The sequence below is a fragment of the Carassius gibelio genome, chromosome A23 (genome assembly GCF_023724105.1).
Source record: "Carassius gibelio isolate Cgi1373 ecotype wild population from Czech Republic chromosome A23, carGib1.2-hapl.c, whole genome shotgun sequence".
Classification (NCBI taxonomy): Eukaryota; Metazoa; Chordata; class Actinopteri; order Cypriniformes; family Cyprinidae; genus Carassius; species Carassius gibelio.
Genome location: NC_068393.1, coordinates 3,787,583 through 3,812,203, shown reverse-complemented (window position 1 = coordinate 3,812,203; position 24,621 = coordinate 3,787,583). Strand labels below are relative to the sequence as shown.

The 24,621-nt window shown below is 39.4% G+C and overlaps 1 protein-coding gene across 2 annotated transcripts; it reads right to left on the bottom strand.

Moving 5' to 3' along the window:
- Positions 1–162: 162 nt before the first annotated feature.
- On the bottom strand, positions 163–24,621 carry LOC127944697 (sodium/hydrogen exchanger 8). 2 transcript variants are annotated; one of them, XM_052540880.1, is made up of 16 exons: positions 24,331–24,620; positions 23,649–23,827; positions 20,954–21,034; positions 15,827–15,885; positions 11,246–11,329; positions 10,142–10,243; positions 9,927–9,961; positions 9,703–9,846; positions 3,707–3,839; positions 3,299–3,404; positions 3,106–3,222; positions 2,938–3,020; positions 2,729–2,840; positions 2,366–2,586; positions 911–1,057; positions 163–825 (listed from the first exon to the last, which is right to left on the bottom strand). In XM_052540880.1, the coding sequence occupies exons 1-16, from the start codon at positions 24,525–24,527 to the stop codon at positions 712–714; spliced, it is 1,914 nt and encodes a 637-aa protein (XP_052396840.1). In that variant the 5' UTR covers positions 24,528–24,620; the 3' UTR covers positions 163–711. The 2 variants fall into 2 exon arrangements, with proteins under 2 accessions (XP_052396840.1, XP_052396841.1); XM_052540881.1 differs by lacking the exons at positions 2,366–2,586; positions 2,729–2,840 and having other exon boundaries at positions 24,331–24,621.

Genomic DNA, 24,621 nt, shown 5'->3' with positions numbered 1-24,621 from the left:
TCAAGTTGATTCAAGTCGAGTGGTGCTTGGCATAGCCACTCATAATGTTGTACGTATATCAATCACTGTTTACATTGTGTTAATTATCAATAAGTTTAAAATGTATGTCTGTTGTGCTTCTATATTTAGGAGCAAATGTACAAAAGTCTGTTGAAGCACACACAAGTTCCTGGAATCCATCATTTATTCATCTTTTTTTACACCTCTTTCCCACTGCAGCTTCGTGCTTCAACATATAAATGATGCACAGATACAAGTCCTTCATTCACAACTTCATTAGAATTAATTATAAATCAAGTCTGCTACAAAATAGTGTCCAGAAACATTATAAAATACTCTTTTACCCCCCATTTACCCCCAAGACAACACAAATAAATATTTCATAGAAAGTTAAATAGGTTATGTTTGTTAAATTAATTACAGAACACAAACATTCATTGTCTGTGAAACTAAACCACCAACAAAAAAGTAGTGCAAGAATCTCGTGTTACATTACGGTGCTCAGCCTAGTAAAACAAATGACAGAAATGTGTCCAGTATTGCAGTTTATTCGTTTTGCTTTCTGTCTCAAATTCTCTTTAGTCTTCCATCTTTCTTCTTTTGTTATCTGTAACAATCTCAGGCTTTTGGTACCACATCTTCTCCTCATCTGTGAACCCGCATCCATCCCAGTGTGGTTCAGACTGTATTCTTCATCCACATCTCTCCTCATCAGAGCAGTTCTGCCTCATCGTCCTCATCCTCAGAGCCGGACGGACCCTGACGCACCTCCTCATACCACTTATTAGTGAGCGTCTTCATCTGGATCCGCCCATGCAGCAGGTCCTGAGAGTAACAGATCACACACACCAGTCATTTATAGATTTTGTGTAACTGGACTAATGTGTATGGAGGTTATGAGTGGCCGAACCTCTTGTGTGAGTCTACGGGTGAAGAAAGGGTTCAGATACTTGGCATCAAGCCACAGGAAACCCTTCAGATCCTGCCTCTGAAAGATGTGAGCTTCATACTCCTCCTCTGTCAACTCCGACAGATGCTCAGATTCAATGGCATTACCCTGAGAGAGAGAGAGAGAGAGAGAAACAGAGAAGAAACAAACCAGAAATATAAAAGACTATGTGGTTTGATAATGAATGCAACTGTCTCAAGGTTATAACCTCTACTGTGAGGAGGGGGCACTGACTGTAAACCTGGACCAAACCAGGGTCATGGGGTTTCAGAAGAAGGCCAGGTCTCAGAGAACATCAGTTTCTGGATTTATGAATCCATGTTTTAGACTGTTAATCTGTATTGTATAAAGCGCTTTACAGATAAAGGTGACTTGATTTGACATAAATTTACTGATTTGTAAGTGTTCATATTTTCTTTAACAGTGTGCATTAACAGTGTGAAAGACCAATTGTTTGTTGTTTCAGGCAAACTCATGATACTGAATTTTGCTCACAATATTTCCCATAATCCTACTTGAGTTTGTTAGCCCATATAACTCGGTCTGGATTCACCGATGACAAGGAGGACGTCTTGCGTCTTTATTTTTCAAACTTTCACTTGTGCCAGTGTTTTATAAGAGTAAAAACCCTTTCTGTGTAATCTTAGTGTAATACTGTGACATTTATCAGAATAAACCTAAACAAACATAGAGCCCACTTCACTGCTGTTTAATCAGTACAGGCATATGTTGAACTTTATTATTTAACACACTTGTGAAACAGTAATGAATGCAGAGTGTTCTGCTGCCGCATAAAAAAGTAATCTGACAAATGTTGTATGTAATCTTCGTCTGCAAGCATCACGTGAGCGTCACTACAGGAAGCAGAACGTGCTGGACCATAGCTCTTTAGTTTTCTTTATTGTCTTTAGAGATCTGAGTAGAGCAGATCCCATAGCATTCAGAGTTCAGACAAAACATCCCCATGATGCTCGTTAGATATTCCAGAAGAACAGACCTGAATTGCTAGGTCCAGGTTTCTAATAGTGACAGTTATTGCAAAAGTAATAATGTGTGCGCAGTCGCAGTTTAATGTGTAAGGTAAGACTCCGGTTTTCATAGTAAAAGCTGTTCACTCTGAATTTGATTTAATAGCACTTCGTTAAGGTCTGACGTGGGTTCATCGTTCAGGGATGTTGTCGTTACCCCAGGTTTTCGTGAAACACCCAGCCCAGTTTGAGCCCAGTTTGTGTGCTGTTTTTTATTTTGTTTTATAAATGAATGTCACACGAAAATTCCGTAAATCTGGTGGACTTTTAAAAAAGGTTCTTTTTAAATGAAAATGACTCTGAATTTACTCATAGATTTATGCAAATTTCATCAGATCAAGTCATTCAAATCAAGACTTTCAAACGATAAAGAGAACCGTTCTCTCACCATCTTCTCAGTTTTGCTCAGGTTGATGTCTTTTTTGTTCTTGCGCCGTGATTGGCTCTCCTCGATGTCCATGATGCGGATGAGGGGCATGGTCCCGCCCCCCAGCAGCAGGATGGTGAAGAGCACGATGACGATGGTGGTGGTGCCGATCAGCTGCCTCTTCTCTATTGGCTCCAGTCCCAGGTGAAGACTGAGGGCGTACGGGATCGCCCCCCGCAGACCTGGGCACCAGCACACAACACATGGGTCAAAATCTGCTTTTCTAGAAGTGTACACATTATTATAAAACAATTGACACGAACTACAAAAAAACAAACAAAAAACCTGAATTGTCATTGACATGGAAACTAAAATCCCCCTTACCACTGAACCACATGATGAACATCATTTTAGGGGTGATTTTATGATCTCTGCAGAAGTTGAGCAGAAAGGAGAGGGGGAAGATATTCACCGCCCGGCCGACGAGAACCAGAACCTGTGACCGGAGAACACTTCATCAGAAACTGATAACGTATCACTTCCTCAGATACTGAAGTAATGAAGGTCAGAACAAGCACTGCTGGGACACCTACTATACACCAGATGACAAACGACAGCTCGAACTTATGAGGGAAGCTGAAGATGGACAGCCCCAGGAAGGCAAACACACAGGTCTCTGTGGGATCAGACAGAGAAGAGAAGAGAAGAGTTAGGTTGATGTAAACCGCAGCAGGTTCAGGAGTGCTGTGTGAGGACCTCACCGCACATGAAGGCCACGGTCCGGAGCGTCTGCTGCATCAGGATCTGAGTGACCGGTGATAGGTTATGATGAGTGTAATGAGACATGACGATACCGGAGAACAGAATGGCCATGATCCCTACAGACAGAAAGAGAGCGACCCTGATGAACTGATCAAACACGGTTAAACTCGTCAGCATGTGCTTCTAACTCACCGGAGAGTTTGATGCCCTCGGCCAGACCATACGGGAGGTATGCAAATATAATCATCATCCCAAACTCCAGAGACGGGGTCTTCCTCATGTCGAAGTGCTTCAGGGCCTGCGTGCTCTCGTTCAGAAACATAATCTCACAGGACGTCTCCAAATAAACAACTATCTACAGAAGATATGACCCTAAAAACCCAAAAGGTAACACACATATATATATATATATATATATATATATATATATTCACTATTACCTAGTTGCTTATTAGCATGCTTATTACTAGCATATTGGCTGTTTATTAATACCTATCAAGCACATATTAATCCCTTAATGGTTATTTAATTAATGATGCAAAATAAATAATTGTATTAACCAAAAAAAGACATTAAAAAGACACAAAAGCATGAGGATACGATGGCAGAGATGAGACCAGTGAGTGTGCCCAAAGCAGCCGACCCAAAGAACATCTTCAGGAAGTAACCGAGCGCCTGCACGAAGGTTTCCCAGCCTGTAGAGACATCTGAGCCCACGAAGCCCTCGGCCGTGCTGAAACACACACACACACACACACACAGCTCTCATCTGCTGGCCTGTATATCCTGTACACAATATGTGCTTGGCAAAGCAACAATAACACTTACAATTAAAGATGTGTAAATATTTTAAATCCACAAAACCGAATGCTGTCTTGTCAAACGATGAACTGAATTATGTGCATCTTGCTTGTAGCATCTTCTGAAAATCTGTTTGTCTAATCGTCCTGACCTTTAACAGACAGCAGGGGGCAGTGGAGTCCCAATCATATCTCTCCTCTACTGTACATACAGTACACAGGTGCCAGCATGTCTCCAACACAGGAGTGTCCTTAACAGCTTCGTAAGCGTCTTATGATGGCAGCCGAGCATATGATCGAGATCAGTGCACTTCAAATCTAGTTCACCTAATTCAGTCATCATTTACTCACCCTCAGCTTGTTCAGGTCATTTCTTCTGATGAACACAAAAAGAGATATTCTGAAGAACATGGGAAACTAAACTACAACCAGTGGTAGCCATTGACTTCAATGGTATTTCTTTCCATACTATTGAAGTCAATGGCTACCATCATGAATAAATGATGACAAAATGTTCATTCTTGGGTGAACCGTCCTTTTATATTATGACAAAGCGTCCTATAGATAGCTAAATGTGATAACAGAATTGAATTAACATTTATCTGATCATGAATTAGAGCTTACGGTGAGACTGTTAGTAGTTATTTACTGCACATGCCTGATTGTATTCGGAAGATTGTATTATTGACAACCACTTTATCAACAACGCAACGTCAGCCATTTATCTATTCATTTTGTACACGCTGATTAAAAAGATCAACAAATATCTTATCGTTCAGGACAGTTTGGCACACGTGTGTAAAACTACACGCAGAGAGGAACTGCTGCTTTCTAGGAAACACTGCAGACTCATCAATTAGGAATGAGATCATTTTACCAGACAACACAATGAGCACAGACAACCCTCGAGCTGAGAGGAGAGCAGAGACGCCAGAAGACAAAACCGTGTGAGATGACACGAGGAAGGGGAATGAGACCAGACGAGGAAACACAAGACCAGATGAGACCAGAAGAGACGGGACAAAGACCAGACTAGATGAGAGAGACAAGAGATGAGAAGCAACTCGAGAGACTACAAGAGACAGACGAGACAAGACTGGAATGAAAAAGAAAGAACAAGAGAAAAGAGATGACTTGAAGAGTTAAGAGAGACAAGCTGAGATAAGACCAGATGAAATCAGACACGAGAGATGAGAGTAGAGATGACGAGACGTGAGACGAGAAAAATAAAGAGATGTAGCTATATGAAATGAGACGAGAAGAGACAGATGGAGACCACAGAGGTCAAGAACACATGATCCAGGCGCTGTAAAGACACACGAGCTTCAGTATGAGCTCCAGCACACCACACGTCTCACACGTCCTGTTCAACCTGTTCCTAACATGACTTCACCCAGACACATGAAGCTGTCATGTTCGGTCACATTCATACGGAGAACACCTGTCAGTCTGAAAACACAGGTAACACGAGGGCCAGACGTCCCATCGACAGGTGCCCTGTAAGAACATGAAAACACGTCCCAGTACGTGAGGCCAAGAGCTGCTCCCTCTGAGCTCAGCTAGTGAGAATCATCAGTTTCTTCATAAACACACACGACAGACGGCTGGATACAGTCGTGTTGTCTCATGATGATGGCGTGTCCTGCCTCGTGGACTGGTGTTAATCAAGTGTGTGAAACAAGCAAACAAACAGGGCTTAATGGGAGATGTGGCACTGTAGAAACACACACACACACGTATGAGCCGGTTATAAAGATAGAAAAGCTCATGTTATATATGGATCTGATTTAGAGGTGCTAAGCAAATTCAGGATTTGCCCGGCCACCCTGATCCAAATCCAGAGTCATAATCTCCCATCATTCACGAGCTGGACGCACATTATTAGAGAGGAACCAAACTTCCTGGAGCTCCTGAATGAGCTCGGCGTGTCCCAACAAGAGAAGGGTTTTGACAACCAAAGGGTGTTCAGTTCCACGGATCAGTCACTTGTTTCATTTCCTACAAAGTGTCATGCAAGTGGATCGAACAGCTAATTTAAGAACAGGGCTCCTAAATAATTCATGGAGCAAGACCTGTGCTGCATGACGAAGGAAAACGGTCCGTTGTTACACCTGAAACATCACACATTTGGTTTGTATCATCTGTTATAATGCTAGGTTTTTTCACCCTCTCTGATGAAAGTAGATTTGGCTCTCAAACACTAACAGGATGGTTCATGTTCACCCAAGAGACCGGTTTCACCACAAGAGCGTGAATCCTGACGCATTTATCACACACTTTGACTTTTCCTCCATAAATCACGGGACGTGGAAGCAGAAAACGGCTAAACCTGACAGAATGAGGATGTCTGCAGGCCACACGGCCAAAGGCAGCTCGGCCACAAACCAACTCGAGAGAGAGAGAGAGAGAGAGAGAGAGAGAGAGAGAGAAAAGAAGAAAGTGTCTGAACACTATTTAAGCTTGCTGAGATACAACGTGCGACCAGTTCATGAACGAGATGACCCAGATTGCAGCCAAATCCTGTCACACAACAGATTTTCTCAAATGCTGTGTCTGTGAACTCATTTCAAACCAAGTCTGCAGTTCATTGCTGCTTTTGCTACTAACGCCTGACTTCCATATGCAAATAATACCGGTTATGATTGGCTGGCATTCAGTTATATCACATTTCACTTCAATATCAGAAATACAACAATAAAAAAAATATATATATATATAACATTGAATTTTTTTAAATATAATTGAAAATCTCTATTTTGTGCTGTATAAAATATATTCAAGACATTTAATCTTTGTTATTAACTCAACAGTGCGATGGCCAACGGTGCATGTGTTTTTGAGTCTGGTTTCAACACCTGCAGATCTGGTTTGGTGCTCACACTGTGTGTCTTACTAATCACACAGTCCAGGTCAAACGTTTGCATGCGCTTGATTGTTGTAAGCTGGATGATCTTCAGCTGGTTTGTGATAGTTGTTCATGAGTCCTGGTTTGTCCTGAACAGATGAACTGCCAGAAAAACCCTTCAGCTCCCACTAATGCTGTGGTTTTTCAGTATTTCTGTGTATTTGAACCCTTTCCGGCAGTGACTGCATGATTTTGAGATCCATCTTTTCACACTGAGCACAACTGAGGGACTCAAACACAACTATGACATCAGGTTCAAATCCTCACTGATGCTAACAGCTAACAACACAGCACATGTTAACTTTTGAACTTTGTATGATCCCATTTAGGTAAGTCGCAATGAAATAAAAATGTTCAATTCTGATTTTTATATGTGCTATTGTTGTGTTTATTATAGATGATTTATGTGTGCGCTTCATTATTTTGTAAAAATGTATGTGCCCTTCATGATCTTCAATCACATATGTGAACCTTCCCTCCGCTCGAAGCCACTTCTTCTTCTTCTTCTTCTTCTCTTCCTGTCCTGTGCTGTGGTGTGAGGGGTCTCCTTTCTGACTGCATTTTGTTAACAACACCCAACTCTCAACGATCAATTCAATTCCCCAAGAACGAAATCAAGCCCCTAAATTTCTTCTCATTTCCGAAGCCCTTTCACTCGGTCATATGTCACAAAGGGAAAAATAAAAATCTCAACTTCTGTTTCCTGACGACTTTAACATTGTTTTAAGATTCTTAGAGGTCTATGTAAACCTTTGACCTGAACTGAAATTGTAAAAAAAAAAAAAATTAATAATAGTAATAAAAATATTATTGCACTGTTTAAATTTTTTTTCCATAAAATAACAACAAAATAAAGTGTAAAGATACTATTATATTTTAAAATAAAAAATATTAAAATTATAGTACACTTAAAAACACAAGGCTAATATTTACATTATATATACCATATTACTTTTTTCTTTTCTTTTTTTGTACACTTTTCAAACCTTAAATCAGCAAGCTTTTTTAAAGGGACAATAAGTAACTTTTTAGGTATTTTATTATCTAAAATCAATATTTTTATTCATAAATATGCCCTCAATGGTGTACAAATACCTATGCCAATGTTTAAACTAATCCTCGTAAATGAAGAATTTATTATCTTTATATACATGGGACGGGTAGGTCGACGGAGGCTTCCATGTAGTTCCGCCATCTTGCAAAACTATAATAGCAGAGAGGGACAAAAAGTACTAAGCCAACGCGTTTCCACAACGCGTTTTCGGTCAGAGCCAGAAACGCAGGTGCAGAGCAGTGAGAGGCGCTTGAAACTGCACCGGCAAGTTTAAAAGTCTGGATTGCATTCTTATTATGGACCATACATATGCCGCGCCACAGGAGAAGAAAACATCGTCGCCAAAACAGTCAAAAATAGAACGTAAAAGGAAACATGACCGTAGATTACAGAAAACAGAGTTAATGTCGGGGAAGCTTTTTCTAGGAGGAAAGAGCTAATGCTTGATAAAGATTTCAAAAGAGACGCTGAAGTGGCCAGTTTTCTTCTCGACAGGTAAGTCAGTGTTACAGTCTATATTATAATATTTTTTTTATATCTAACAATGCATATAATTCAGAAAATATAACGAATAAATTAGACATAACTACTAATTACAATATTTCATGTTTTCCACAGTCAGTAATTCATACTGTAACATTCGTTTGTTAGTTGTCATGTTGCAGTTTGTTTGAAATAACACACCTGTTCACCTGAAGGAAAACTCGACGAAGTGCTATTAGAAGATATCCCGTCAAAGCTTTTTGGTACATATCGCCTACCGTAGATGCAACGCGCATTTGAAAAAGCCAGGCGCTGGAGAGCAAAATTAGTTTGAATGCAAAATACAATTTCACCACTTGATGGGAGTAATTCCTACTTAGTGTCCCTTTAAGTAAATATATGCTCCGGTGGATTAAGTGCTGCAAAGTGAAAAAATAAAATAAAAATAAAATTATAATCAAACATGTGTTGAATAACATGATCAGGCCTATGTTTTGGAATAGCATGACCCTGCAGAATAAGAACATTATTCATCACACTGTTTATATAACTATCACAGTCTCTGAACACAAACTCAAAGCTTGAGGGCAGCCGATTCAAATACAAAACAGATGCTCATCGCAAACGGTTTGCTCCCCTATTAAACTATCAAGTGTTTTTATTTAATAAGTGTTCCCTACAAACGTGTGTGACACATCGAACTAAGAGTGAGACTCCACACGCATGGCTAGAGGCTAGTAATGCTATATCAGTAATCCAAAAACACTTCCTTAATCCTTTACGAGTTTATTCCTTTCTATGACGTTTCCAGGAGAAAAAGTGCTTTAACTTCCCTGACTGAGTACAGAGAAGTGCTGGTCTACAAACCTCTTGAGTCAGCCTGCATTTGAATGGACAGCGTCCTGAGGTCACTGATCTGAGATTTTGTGGTAACACTTTGGAAAATTAATTTGCTGCTTATTAATAATTAGTAAGGTAGTTGTTAAGTTCAGGAATGTGTAAGTTTAAGGGATATGATCATGCAGAATAAGGCATTAATAAGTGCTTTATAAGACATAATAAACAGACAATATACTAAATATATCCATGCTAATAAGCAACAAATCAATAGCGAGAATTGGTCCTTAAAATAAAGTGTTAGCGGTTTTGTTGTTACAGTATACCACCCATGGCCAAGAACCGTAGTTTACAGCGAGACCGGCAGGTTTCAGAGCGAGGTGTAGGGCAAATATGTTTGTTTCAGTGGAAACATGTAGCATGAGGATGAGATTGCACATATGTTTCAGCACCAGGGGATGTCAGATCGTCTAAATGACTTTCTGGAAGACAGTTTTGATGATTTAGTGAGGCCTACTTTGTTAGTACGATGGACACAGCGTCGTTTAGGATGCTCTCTCCGAACACCAGCATATTGAGCACAGGATCCACGTTCAGAGCGTTAAATATGGCGATAGTGGCGACCGGATCCACGGCCGAGATCAGAGACCCAAACGCAAAACTGGAGGGGAATAGAAAGAGGGAAAGTGAAGACACGGCCTCTCATAGCTCTGCTCAAAACTGCACAAGCAATACTCTCACCTGTCTGTCATCGACATCTTGTAAATAACATCGGCCTATTCAAGAGACACACGGAAACATAACAGTCATCATTTTTAAGAAGTCATACCAGAGGAGCTGTTAGGGTGTGCCAACTAGTCTGACTAGATAAACCACTTCATGAACTCTCTCACACATGTTTACATGGAAAGACATGAGAAAAGCTGTTGATGTCTAACAAAACAGTAAGAAGTTACCTGTCCCAGGAAATAGATCCCCCCTCCCACGATGAAGGCGGAGATCGCCGTTCCAAAGACGGCGAATAACGTGATCGAGCCGATGTTTTGGAAGAAATTCCCCTGTGGAGTAAGAACCTGATCAGTTCATGTCTCAGTTTTCTGTGTGTGTCTCTGAACACAGACTCAACCGTTGATGGCTTGAGGACAACCAATACTACCACAAAACCATTAACAGATAACACTTGAGAATAGGGAACACTCTTTTAACCATGGCGTTTCCCTCAATGCACTCCTAGTTTGGGCAGGATTTGTGATTTCAACACAAATCCTGCCCAATTGCTTCTCAAAACTAGCCCCATCACGTTTCGTTCTGGGCGATAAAACACAAGTCCAAGGTCGTTTTTCATTTCCGCGGGTTGAAGCGACCCCAATCCCAATAGCGTGTAATTTAGCCATTAAAATGCCAATTTTACCAAAGCAACCCCGCCAGAAAATGTGTTTTTTCTCCCTGGAACGAATTTTTATTGGGGAACCCCCTGTGCAGGCTTTGTTGTGAACGCCCGTGCTGGAGATACTTTACTGACAAGATGCGCTTGAAAATCACAATTGATTTTCTGCACAGCCCTAATATGCACACTAATAAGCAACTAATTAATATTGAGAACAGGTTCTTAAAATAAACTTTTACTGTTTTATTTAATTAGTCTTTCCAGTAAACGTCTGTAATGAACTTGTGAGGACGAGAGGGTTATTAATGTTACATCAGTAATCAATAGAGGGCAAATCTTGTTTTTTAGTATTTGAGATCCAGTAACTCCACTGACCGGTTGAGTTCCCCCAGTGAAGGATTGATCGCACAGTTTTAAACTGGTTAGTACTGAGCTGGGATCTTTTAGGGGGATTTACTGAGAGAACCGGTTGAGCAGTCATTTGTAGTGGACTGAAATACACTTGTCAAGCTGTGTGTTTACTCTTATGTGCGGCCCCTGAGGAGAAAGCCACAGAAAGATACGCTTTCTTTTATTACATTCAGTTCAGATTCCTTCTTCTCTTATTTATGGCTAGGTATTTGTTGTTGTTGTTTTTTGGGGGAAAATGTTTACAATTGCAGTATTGTTTTACCTTGTGTAATGAGTATCCAGACTCAAAAATGATTGGTGGTAGAAGTAACAGGAAAAACATATTTGGACGAAACATCTCTTCTTCCTGCGAAAAAAAGAAAGAAAGATTGAACAGACAGATTCACATTTGATGTTTCCATCTGGATACGGTTCATATAGAGTTTAATATAATGTTGTTGTTGTTGTTAAAGGGGTCATATAATGCGATTTCAAGTTCTTCTTTCTCTTTGGAGTGTAACAAGCTCTTGGTGAATAAAGAAGATCAGTAAAGTTGTAAAGACTAAAGTCTCAAACCCAAAGAGATACTCTTTATCAAAGTTAAGTCTCATCACGTCCTCCTACAATGCCTGGTTTAAACACACCCCCACATCTCTACGTCACTGTGCGGGAAGATTTGTGTAACACTGCCCAAATGTTCACACAAAGAAAGAAGGTGTAGAAGACTTTGATTCTCGCTGCAGTACTGTTGTTTCCAGAACAACCCAAATATTCAGATGTGTGCAGCGCATTTCATAGAGGACTGTTTCCTGATCCTGGGAGACAAGACTACAGTGCTGTTCTGTTCGGATTTGCCACTGATGATTCAAACTTAGTTTTGAGCTGTGTAGAGTAGAGCTTGTTGTTTGGTTTTACGTAACATGATGCAACACAACACGTAAAAAAAACAGTATAAGTTATTATAATCAGTAATTATATGTCCCCACGGAACATAACAATAATGTACACTATGTGGAAAATAATGTGTCTTTTAACCTTAATCCACATAAACATATTACATTACACCAAATACACAAAATAATGTTCTTTTTAGCAACATCATATGACCTCTTTAATATTAATAACACAGTCGACTGCATGACAGCGCTGGTGTTCATGTTTTGATTATTTTATTATTATTTGTGATCCTAGACCACAAAAGCAGTAGATTTTCCTTATATGCCAAAAAATCATTAGGACATTATGTAAAGATCATGTTCCATGAAGATATTTTGTAAATTTACTACTGAAAATATATCAAAAATGTATTATCATTATAATAAGCATTGCTAAGTTCTTCATTTGGAAAAGTTTTTTTCTCAATATTTCTATTTATTTTTTTTGCACCCCTCAGATTCCAGATTTTCAAATAGTTGTATCATTCACATTTAGCAGACGCTTTTATCCAAAGCTAATATGTTTTACCTAACGTGTTTCCTGGGAATCGAACACACAACCTTGCGCTGCTAACTCAATGCTCTACCACTTGAGCCACAGGAACACGATCTCAGCCAATATTATTATTATGTTCATGTAGAGTAAGACACTCTGAATGACTTATTCTGAATGAAATGTGTTCATGTGCATGCAAAAGCATACATGATGCTTGAGTACAAAGCAGAACTGTGTTTCTGTGAAATAATGCCAGGCATTAAAGACACACTTCACACATGTAACCGCCAGCGCACCACATTTCATCATTTGCATGCTCTCATTCTTCAGGTTCCTGTGCAGGGAGGCCTTGCTCTGCCACATTCTCTTTCAGTTCCACAATCTTCTAACACTTCTGGCAATCACTGAGAAGAAAGATAAAACAAAGCTACCCTTTGGTTCATAACAGTTTGGAACAATTCACGGGGCCAGTCTTGAGAACAGCAAAGGAATATTAGAGGAATTAGGATTTGTGTAGGTGTTAAAGCACATGAACCCAAGGCTCTGCGTGAGAACTAAAGCTAGCGGTTGGTGGCTGCTAACCAAGTGCTCCAGCACGCTGCAACAATCAATAATAATGCAGCACTTCTTCTGCTCGCATCTCTAAATCTTTGTTAGGACTGCAGCAGCACTTTTCAGTATGATAGGAAGCTTCTGACGCCAAAGCGGCTACATTCAGAGGACAGCAAAATTACACTGCTTTATAAGATAGCTGAAATCAGAAGCATTCATCTTGATGGATAAAGTCACAAACACTATCTCCGCAGGTATGTGAATGCAAACACTTTTAGCTATGCAAGACTGAGCTGAGAAATGTGTCAGAACAGTTTTCTGCAGCCCAGAGGAAACACGCATGGCATTCTCAGAGCTGCCACAGCAGACGCTACCGTAAACCAGCCGGGTTAAACCACTCCTGGAGCCCAGGGCAATCCCAGGATGCACTGCTACAGGTTCTGGAGAAATATTCTCTACAATCTGAACAATACTTATATAATTGATTTTTAATTGGATAGAAGTGTTTTTATTTCACCCATCATTTGTTGTGCTTCCCTGTCAAGTTTTTAATTTAACATCTATCGACACCTTGGGCGAAATAAAAACAGCTCATGTTCATGTGCTTTAACAGAGAAAACAACGCTGCCAACAACATAGAGTTTGTGTTTTAAAGGGACAGTGCACCCAGAAAAGAACATCCTGACACCAATTACTCATCCTCATGTCATTTCAATCCTAGAAGACTTCGTTCATCTTCATGGGGAAAAGGTCTTTGTTATAAATCCTGAGAGAGTTTTAGTCCATTTCACCAAAACTTTGATGCTACAAAAATAAATATTTATAAAATTAATTCAAAATTGAGAAATCTTAATAACACTTTAGTTTAAGGACCAATTCTAAAAATTAACCAGTTGCTCATTTGGATGCATGGTTAATTTTTATGATGTCTTTCTGAACTTTTTTGGATGTTTTGGTATAATGGACTTTCAATGGAGGGATAGACATCTTTCAGGTATCATTAAAAAATATATTAATTTGTGTTCTTAAAATGATCAGATATGGTCAGATATTTATGAAAACTCAATGTCAGCCTTCAGGTTCCATTCTGACGTTTAGCTGACATATATTCAAGTAAAACTCATCAAAAACTCATCAATATTGTTTAAGGGTTTGGAGTCGTTAGGGGGTCGAGTACTCGACCCCAAAATTGTAAATGGTAATGTAAGTCCTACTATTAGCTAGCAGCTGGAGATGGGTCATGAGTGTCAGCTAGAGTGGCCAATTAATCAGTTCAGTCTTCATGTTTTTTCTCTTTGTTTGCTGTGATGATTGAAGTGCCTGCTCTGTGCTTAAGATGTTAGACAGTGTTCGGTGCATCTGTACACTGATGTCCTGTGAAGCACAGATAAAAACAGACTGAAGTCTTTGGCCATTGCATCACTTACACCATGAGGAATGCACTTTTCAGAAGGTGTGTACACAGAAAGATCAAAATAATTCCACTTTTTAAAAAAATCATTTGCATCGTTTCTTTCCATCTCTTCCTCCATCCAGCTGTTCCTTGAACACAAGAACACGTCTAATGTGACGGTGCCCTGAGATAAGCATCTGCCTGAGCTCAGATGAGCCACATTCTCATTCTGTCTTGCAAAAATGCATAGTTTCAAAACTGATAAGTTGGGCTGGCTGAAAGACTAGTCCATTTTAAAAATCTAGATCTGTACATTATGTGCCGACTAGAAACACCTGCTCACGCCACATCTCTAGAATCAGTGCTCTGTAAAGAGTTGAAGCACAGTTTAGAGGGAATGAAGCAGAGACACGCTCCAGTTGAGCGGTTCGTCGAGAGGGTCTCTGGTTACCCAGACACTGAGAACCGAGGGGCCCTCTTGACCTTTAGACTTCCTGGAACAAAAGGAAGCTCTGTACTCACAGAGTCCGGCAGCACCTCACATCCCAGCCAAAAATGGTAATTAAGACCCGAAACAGAGAGAGAGATGAAAAGGTGGAGAGGAGAAGAGAAAAGAGAGGCAGGCATGACAGGAAAACAGGAGACAGAGGAAGAAACAAAGAGACTGTGATGTAGAGAGAATGAAACAGGAGACAGAAAGAGAGGAAGAGGTACTACACATTAAATGATTTTTGTTCAAACAAATGTCATTACTATGACAAGATTTTGTATTTATTTATTTATTCTGTTTTTTTTCCCATGGTAATTCTCAATAGCAACAGATATATCTTTGATCATCTGAACTAATGTAACAAAAGGCTGGACAACTCATTGTTATATTTATTATTAAGTTATTAAGAATATGTTACGTACCATATTCATGCTCATATTTAACTTACAGATAACATTCCCATGCGTCAACCACAGGTTCAAGGTCTAGACCAAGACAAGGCCAGAATGGCAGTGACTCACTGGCCACTCCTCAGTGTATTTGCACCAATGTTTTTTTCACACTCCCTTTAAGATATAGTTCATCACTGTTTCACATGATACGGCTGATATTAGTAGGGAAAGTTTGATGCCAGTCACAGACGTGAGCATTTTTGCTCACAGTGCATCACATTTGTAAAGGTATTTACTGTCACTTTTAATCAATTGAATGCACTCTGAAGCACAGTAGTGTACATGAACAAAACTTCATAGCACATTTTCAACAAATCTTGCATCAGCATGCATAAACACATTGGTTTAGTGAGAGAAGAGCTTCCACAAGCTGTTGAAATCCCATCACAAGTGGCCACAGGAGATGGGAGCAGGTCTAAATGCCCACTTGTGATTGGATCACCAAAGGCTGGTGTTAATACCAGGAATGAACAGGGCAAAAACCAAACCTTCAGACAGAGCTAACAGCATCGTCTGTGGTTTATAGCGATGACGAGATGATCATACCTTCCAGTTGGCCAACTGCTGCGACTCGATGATCTTGATAACTGCTCCCATCAGGATCCCTGCAAAACAAAATCCAAATACAAACTACCGTCAAACTACCCTGTGATCAAGACATTAGCTGCTATATGAATAATTAAAGGTGCAATAGGTGATTGTCTTGGAAGAGGTGGAGGTACTGGTCTGCTCATCTCTAATGATTGGGAATTTAATCCTTTACCATCATTGAGTATCAACAGCTCCTTTGAATCCCATTCAGTTACTATTACCTACCCTATTAAAATACATTTTCTAGTTGTCTATCGACCCCCATAACCACTAGGTAACTTTTTGGATGAATTAGATGTGCTGCTCTCAACCTTTCCTGAGGATGGTAATGCCCTAGTTATTCTTGTCTTCTAGGCCAGCCCGTACCACCCCTTCCACCCCTTGATTATCTGATGGTCTACGCGAACACCGTTCTAAGCTTAGAGGTGATGAAAAGGTGTGGTGCAAATCCAAAAATACTACTGACCTTAATGTGTTTTAGTCACTCCTCTCTTCCTTCTCTGCTAATCTCTCCACTGCTAAAATGACATACTACATCCTAACAAAATTCATCTACCCTATTTTTCGGACTATAAGTTGCACCTGAGTATAAGTCGCATCAGTCCAAAAATACGTCATGATGAGGAAAAAACATATATAAGTCGCACTGGACTATAAGTCACATTTATTTAGAACCAAGAACAGAGAGAAAACATTACCGTCTACTGCCGTGAGAGGGCGCTATATGCTGCTCTGGGGTAGGCTACAGGAGAACTCAGCAGCATAGAGCGCCCTCTGGTGGCTGTAGATGATAATGTTTTCTCTTGGTTCATATCTCTCGGTTCATTTCAAATTAATTTTGATAAAACATTACAATTAAAAGTCGCACCTGACTATAAGTCGCAGGACCAGCCAAACTATGAAAAAAAGTGTGACTTATAGTCCGGAAAATATGGTAACTCTTGCATGCTTTGTAAAACATTTTCCTCGCTCCTTTGTCCTCCTCCTACCAACTCATCTTTTCTAATCATCCCGCTTGATCCTATTCAATCTCATACCCTTCAAGCCATTTCTCCTGCAGTTGTACCTGCACTCACTAACATCATTAACACATCGCTCCACAATGGTGTTTTTCCCTCATCATTTAGACAGGCACGTATAACCCCACTACTTAAGAAAGCCACCCTCAACCCATCTCTATTAGAGAACTACACTTGAACGAGCTTGAACGAGCTGTGTTCAACCAAGTCTCTGCATTTCTCACACATAACAATCTCATTGACAGCAACCAATCTGGCTTCAGAAGTGGACATTCAACTGAGACGGCCTTGCTCTCAGTTGTTGAAGCTCTACGACTGGCAAGAGCAGAATCCAAATCTTCAGTACTTATCATGTTTGATCTGTCCGCTGACATGGTTAACCACCAGATCCTCCTATCAACCCTACTGGCAAATGGCATCTCAGGAACCACACTTCAATGGTTTGAGTCTTACCTATCAGATAGGTCCTTCAAAGTATCTTGGAGAGGTAAGGTGTCCAAGTCACAACATATAACTACTGAGGTTACTCAGGGCTCAGTTCTTGGACCACTTCTCTTCTCTGTCATCATTAGGTTCTGTCATTCAGAAACATGGCTTTTCATACCACTGCTATGCTGATGACACTCAACTCTACCTCTCATTCCATCCTGATGATCCGACGGTAGCTGCTAGCATCTCAGCTTGTCTAACAGACATTTCTTCCTGGATGATGGACCATCACCTTCAACTCAACCTTGCCAAGACAGAACTGCTTGTGATTCCAGCAAACCCATCGTTTCATCACAATTTCACCATCAAGTTAGGCTCATCAACTATAACTCCTTCAAAAACAGCCAGAAGCCTTGGAGTTATGATTGATGATCAGCTGACTTTCTCAGACCACATTGCTAAAACTGTCCGATCCTGCAGATTTGCTTTATTCAACATCAAGAAGATCAAGCCCTTTCTTTCAGAACATGCTTGTTCTGCTCCTTGTTCAAGCTCTTGTTCTGGACTATTGTAATGCTCTCTTGGCAGGTCTTCCAGCCAGTTCTATCAAACCTTTACACACATTTACCATTTACCTAAATTTGTTACTTCAGACTTATGTGCCTCTAGAAGCTTGCGTTCTGCAAGTGAACGTCGCTTGATTGTCCCATCCCAAAGCAGCACAAAGTCACTTTTACGGACTTTTAAATTAAATGTTCCCTTCTGGTGGAATGACCTCCCCAACTCAATCCGAGCAGCTGACTCCTTAGCCATCTTCAAGATTCGGCTTGAAACACATCTCTTCCATCCTTTGACCCTCTAACTTTAACACTCACTATTCTAATTCTATTCTTAAAAACAAAAACAAAAAAATCTAACTACCTTTCAATTTTTTTTGTATTCTATTTTCTTTTCATATATATATATATATATATATATATATATATATATATTAAAATACTAGAACATCGAATTTGCTTATTTTTGCTCTTGTGCAAAATATGTCAAAATATCCACCTTGGAAATTATGCTCGAATGACTACGACTATCCAGTGCTATTATTTGGTTTCTGTACCTTGACACCTACAAACTTGAAAAAAAAAAAATTGGTGTGAAACAGGAGTAATGTTGTTTGCACTTTTTGGAAACAGGAGATGAGCCCCTTTTCTAATGCACCACCTAGCTTGATAAACCCCTTCTCAAAGACTTACTGTTTGTCAATTTTATTTGGGTAACACACATATTCTGAATGCCTTCGGCAGAATTCGAATGAGCCATTTTAATCTAGATTAATCTAGATTAATTTCAAGATCACAGTGAGATTAATCTAGATTAATTTCAAGATCACAGTGAGATTAATCTAGATTAAAAAAACATTATCTATGCCCACTTTAATATATATACCCTAGTTAGCTCTATTCTGTTTTCTTTTTATTATATTATTTAAAAGCCCATGCTATGTGTACTGTGTTTAAAGATAACTGTGACTTGTTATAGCACTTATATATCATTACTCTTTTTGTTGTTTTTGATTGCTTCCATTGTCCTCATTTGGAAGTTGCTTTGTATAAAAGCGTTTGCTAAATGACTAAATGTAATGTAATCTTAGAGGTTTAAGGTCTTAATGTATTTATCTGTATTTATATATTTTGTGGAAGGCGTAGGACCAAGAAATGTACATCCAATCAAAAAGCTCGGTCCATTTAAATGGCTTTTCTACCTGCCTGTCATTGTATATATCTGCATACCTCTGTGCACCCTGTTTGCGCAGACAGAATACATCATTAGCGCATTCACGCACACTGTGCAGACAGAGCTAGAATGGCAGACACACATCAACAACCTGGTCTTCCTTCATGGTATTGTAGTACGTTTAACGTTTGCTCGCTGTGAATGATGTAGCCCAGTGGTTCCCAATTCCAGTGGTTGCACACATATTTTTTCATGTCTAGCTTTTAGTTAATACACTGATTCAGATTACCAACTCGTTAGTAGTGAGCTGCATGAATGAAATGTGTTCATTGCTCCCTACTCCCTAATTCCTACTGTACTTCACTTCGGAACATGGGCTGGAATTGGGAACCGCTGATGTAGCCTATCGTAGTAATGTTGTCTCTGGTCAGTGAGCATAAATGTGTTCAGGAGGCGTGGCTTTGGACAGCGATTGCAGGAAGGGTGGGACGTTCACTTTCAGTGCTATCAGGCTAATGTTAGCATTTTCAAAGATCTCCTATTGCACCTTTTACAAAAGAAAAGCTAAATGAACCAAGTATTAATGCTGTGTGTCATTTGCTGGATGTTTTGTGATAATTGTTCATGAGTCCCTCGTTTGTTCTGAGCAGTTCATCTGTCTGCTGTTCTTCTGCATGTTTGAACCCTTTCCAGAAGTGACTGCATGATTTTGAGATACATCTTTTCACACTGAGTGACTCAAACAGAACTATTAATAAAGGTTCAAACATTCACTGATGCTCCAGAAGGAAACAAGATGCATTAAGAGCTGGGGGTGAAAACTCAGGAACAACTGTCACAAAACATAAAAACATTTGTGGATCATCCAGATAACCACACACAGTATTAATATTAAAGGGTATGTAAACTTTTGAACAGGATCATTGTTATAAATTCAGTTATTATTTTGTCAAACATTCAGATTATGTTAAATAGCTTATTCAAGACTGTAAAAAAAAAAAAAAAAAAAAAATATGACCCCTTTTTCTGTTAATTTTTTTACATGTTGCATATTATTCAAGGGGTATGTAAACTTATGAGCACAACTGTTTATAGAGAGATATTTCACCTAAAAAAATTAAAATTATATGTGTGTGTGTGTTAAATGGATTATTCTGTAGTTTAACAACAAACCAAATGTTCAGACAGAGAAAAAAAAGGGGGAGTACACAAAAAGGTTCTGAAAAGTGTCTCTAAACACATGATTTAGAAACTTTATAGGGTTGTGCCATTGAGTCTGTAAGTTTATCCCTCATGAACTCGTCTTCATAAAATTCAATGTATCATCTTAGGCTTGTGAAAGTCAATGGTAACCAAAACCCACAAAGGAAAGAAAGTCATGCAGGCTTGGAATGATTCAAGGTGAGTAAATGAGGAGAGAATCTTGATGTTTTGGTGGAATAACTGGTTTACTCTGTGAATATCAATAGGCTTGAATACTATGAGGAACTGATTAATCCACACGTAAACTAAGAGGAAGTACATTCGTCTTCATTCAGACTCAGGAAGCACAACATTGTGAAACACAACAGTACATACACACCTACTCTTGACCTGATAGCAGTTTATTTTACTGCTTCACACGAAAGGAATGTGTGTGTACTTCATCTGTCCCCTCCTGTTCCTGTCCTCTCTCTGTCTCTTATGCAGGTCTATTGAGTACTGATCAATTATTAGATTGCTCATAAAACAGAGTGATCTCATTTCTGAAGACACCCCGGTTAGTCACTTGTAACAGGAACCCATGCTGTTTTTATCATGCCTGGCTGACACAAATACTTCACCAGCATTGAATGGAACGGTTTAAATGGTACCACAGCGGTGTGGTAAAACTTCACGAGAATGAGATCATAAAGTCACTTACCCAGAGAAACCACAGCCACACTCTCAGGCAAAAAGTGCAGCTTGAATTTGATCAGCAGGTGCACCAATATAATACAGATACCTGAGAAAATAAGAAATATATACATGGAGACAATTGACAAAACATTAGGCATAATAGTTTTCTACAAAAACAGTTACCACAATTATAGTTACTGCAATAATACTGTGGCATTTGAAGGAAAAATAAATAAATAAATAAATATGACACTGTTCAAATTAATTGATCACTGAATTAATATAATAAGAATTAAAGCACTACAGTAATTATCTTAAAATTATTTGTAAATGTACATTTATGTATATATATAATGTATATAGGGAAAAAAAGTTCAAATGTTTGGGGTCAGTAAGATTATTTTTTTTTTTTATTCCCAAAAGTTAAATCAAAAGTGACTTTCATAGTGTTACAAAAGTGTTCTTTTGAACTTTCGATTCTTCAAAGAAAACATGCATCTTAAGTTTCTGCAAAAAATATTAAGCAGCACAACTCTTTTCAAAACTGATAATAATAAACATCAAATCATCATATCTGAGTGATTTCTGAAGAATCATGTGACACTGAAGACTGGAGGAATGATGCTGAAAATACAGCGGAGCATCACAGAAATACATTACAGTTTAACACAGAAAACAGTTACTTTACATTATAATATGTTACAGTTTTAACTGCATGACATCTCGCGGAGCATTTTTTTTCTTCAAAAATCTAAAAATAAATCTTACTGAACTACAACTTTTGAAAAGCATCATACGAGTAATAAAGATAATATCTTTATGCTTTTTTTGTTTTAATGTTATTATACACTTATTTACATGTTTGTCGTTCTTCAACACCTTCCTTTTTTGTCGTTTTGTGTTTAAAATAATTAAAAAGAATGCATAAAGATCACTTTTCAATAAACAATATCATATGTCTATGTTGTGTAGCAGGTGTGAGATGTGGTGATGTGATGTGTCACGCAGGTTTATAATTACACTTCAGCCTAGATTAAACCTCTAGTGTCCGATCCCAAAACATCAACACATAACCTGAAACCTCGGAGCCTCTAATGACACAGAACACACACGACCGGTTTCACGGTGACGTCACACAGTCCGAGTCGCCAACCATCTCATTAAAGTCATGACGATGACAGACGCTTCTGTGTGGACTGTGTGCATCTGAGGCAGTCAGTCAAGTTTACATTATTAGAAACCGATTTCCACTTTAATTAAAAAAGATTTAACAAACACAATTAATGTAAGCGTTAGAAAAGAAATAAGACAAACACAGTGGGTCTCATTCATGAAACATTTGTAAACATTCGTGATTTGCGCGTGAAGAGACCTTCCTGAAAACTCTTCTCCGGATTCACAAATACTTCGTAAACGTCAGATGTGATAGTGAAGTGTGTGTGTGTTAATGAATTCCTATCAGTCGTAAATAAGACATAAATCCCGCCCATTAAATCCGACTGAGAATTATATATGGGCATCAGATTATGACACCAAACGAAGGATTTCAACATGTCTTCTCAAAAGCGAATGAAAAAGAACAATTTCTCAGGTGCAGAAATTGAAGTTTTATTATCAGAAGTTCGTTCAAAATGCCACATTTTATGTTCAAGCGTGCATAGTGGCGTATCAGGTCCTAAAAAAGGAGGTTTGGCACCAGATTACAGATGCCATTACTGGCTATCATAATACAAGTAAAAAGAAAAACCTTCAATACATACTATATATAATATTTGTTCAAAATGCTGTGTAAATATGTACCCAATTAGCTTTACGCCGGCCCCTCCCCCAAAATGGCCATTTTCCAATCATACATCATAGCAACCGTTACTATGTTAGAAGTTCCAACAAACTTTGACTCCAAGCAAGATGGTGAAGCGGTGCGCCCATAGCGTTTGTAAATCGGACTCTAGATAGCCCGAGATATTGTCTGGAAGAGTTGTGTTCTTCCCACTCCCAAAGCCGAAAACACAACGCCATGTGATAAAACCGTGTGGACGGCCCCACTCCCAGTTAAATGTGTCGAACATGTAGGTTTAGCTAACTAACATACCCTTGTATTTGAACAAAATAGCTACTCACAATAGACAATAATAGACCATAACGTATGAAAGAGAACTGTCCCGGCAGTGCAAGAGCATGACCGGTCCACAAGGCTGTGCTGGTTGCATTTGAGGTTCAGGTCATTGGGTTTCTCAGATTTCGCTTATCGATACTAGTCGTGTCTCCTTCATTGCGTATCTTTATACTTTGAATATATCCCTACATTGCATACTGTAACCCATTTTGCCTCCATCTGGAGGAAATCGCGGAGGTATTGCTCCAAAAAAGGTGCCACGCACTGGTATACCTCTTTCCGTCATGAATCTGTCGCGCTGGTCGTGTTTGACCATTTGTTTGTTGGAAGTAGCAACAGTAACTAAAGGGGGCGGGGCTCTGCCAAAGGCTAATTAAGGTGAATTAAAATGCAGCCTTATTAATGAGCAAAACGTTCGGATGTTAAACGCAATATTTACGCGTGGCTGGGAGCAGGTGTAGATTTCTTTCGTACCAACTATCATTTGGTAAATACGAACATTTTAATGAATCTGAAAATTTACGCCAGAACCACTTTACACACGATTTACACAAAACTTTGTTCTGCTGGTGTTTGCTGAATGAGACCCGTCTCGCACACCCACCGATGACCAGCAGGCTGAAGAAGATGCTCATCCCGCTGGACTGCTCCTCCTCCTGGGCCTTGACGCCCGTCTGCTCCGGCAGGATGGGCTCGTTCCTGGGCGGCTCGGGGGGCATGGCCTTGGCCACAGGGGTGGTGGACTGAAGCGTCTCATTGATGGGGCTCTCGGTGTCATTTAACCTGTCAGACGGATAGATTTTATATTGTATTACATGAAATATATTTTACTTCATAACACATAGATACATCTCTGTGACAAAAATTGGCCCGATTTATCTACCGGAAATCATTCATGTCTAATTTAGAAAGTCAGAGATAGATAGAATATCTAAATGCTAGATCATCCGGGCAGAAGAATGATCATATTCACTCCCTAATATTTAGGCCTATAACTGTAGACAGGTGTATACTGTGGCACTCGTAGTACAGTGATGGTATCAGGGAGTAATACCATGGTATTTTTGATACATACTGCAATACTGGGTGGTTACTATATGCATGTGCAGGAAAAAAGGAAAACTTAGCAGTACTATGACATCTTTGTTCGTAACTATAATGATGATTAACGTGTTATTAAATACATTCGTCACTGTAAGTTTCGCCGCTTCACAGCTGTCACACTCTCATTCTCTCACTCACTCACTCACTCTTTCTGCTGTTAAACTGCTACAGTTAGATAATACCTGCTCTGGTGATCTCCATCAGCTGTATTCTCATGCTGTACATCACTGACATCTTTATAACTGGCAGATTCTTTATCGTTTTTACTGTTTGTCTCGTCATCTGCTGCCGCAAACCGCCCGAGATCAACCGTCAATATAATGAAGAACACCGCGATCACAACAGCGCGATTCCTGAAACTCATCGTGTTCATAAACATAAATAATCATTAGACATACGGGGGGGAAAACACGAAATTAAACTACTCATGTCGCCACAATCCATGTTTCGCGAGTAAATTCATCGTCATCATT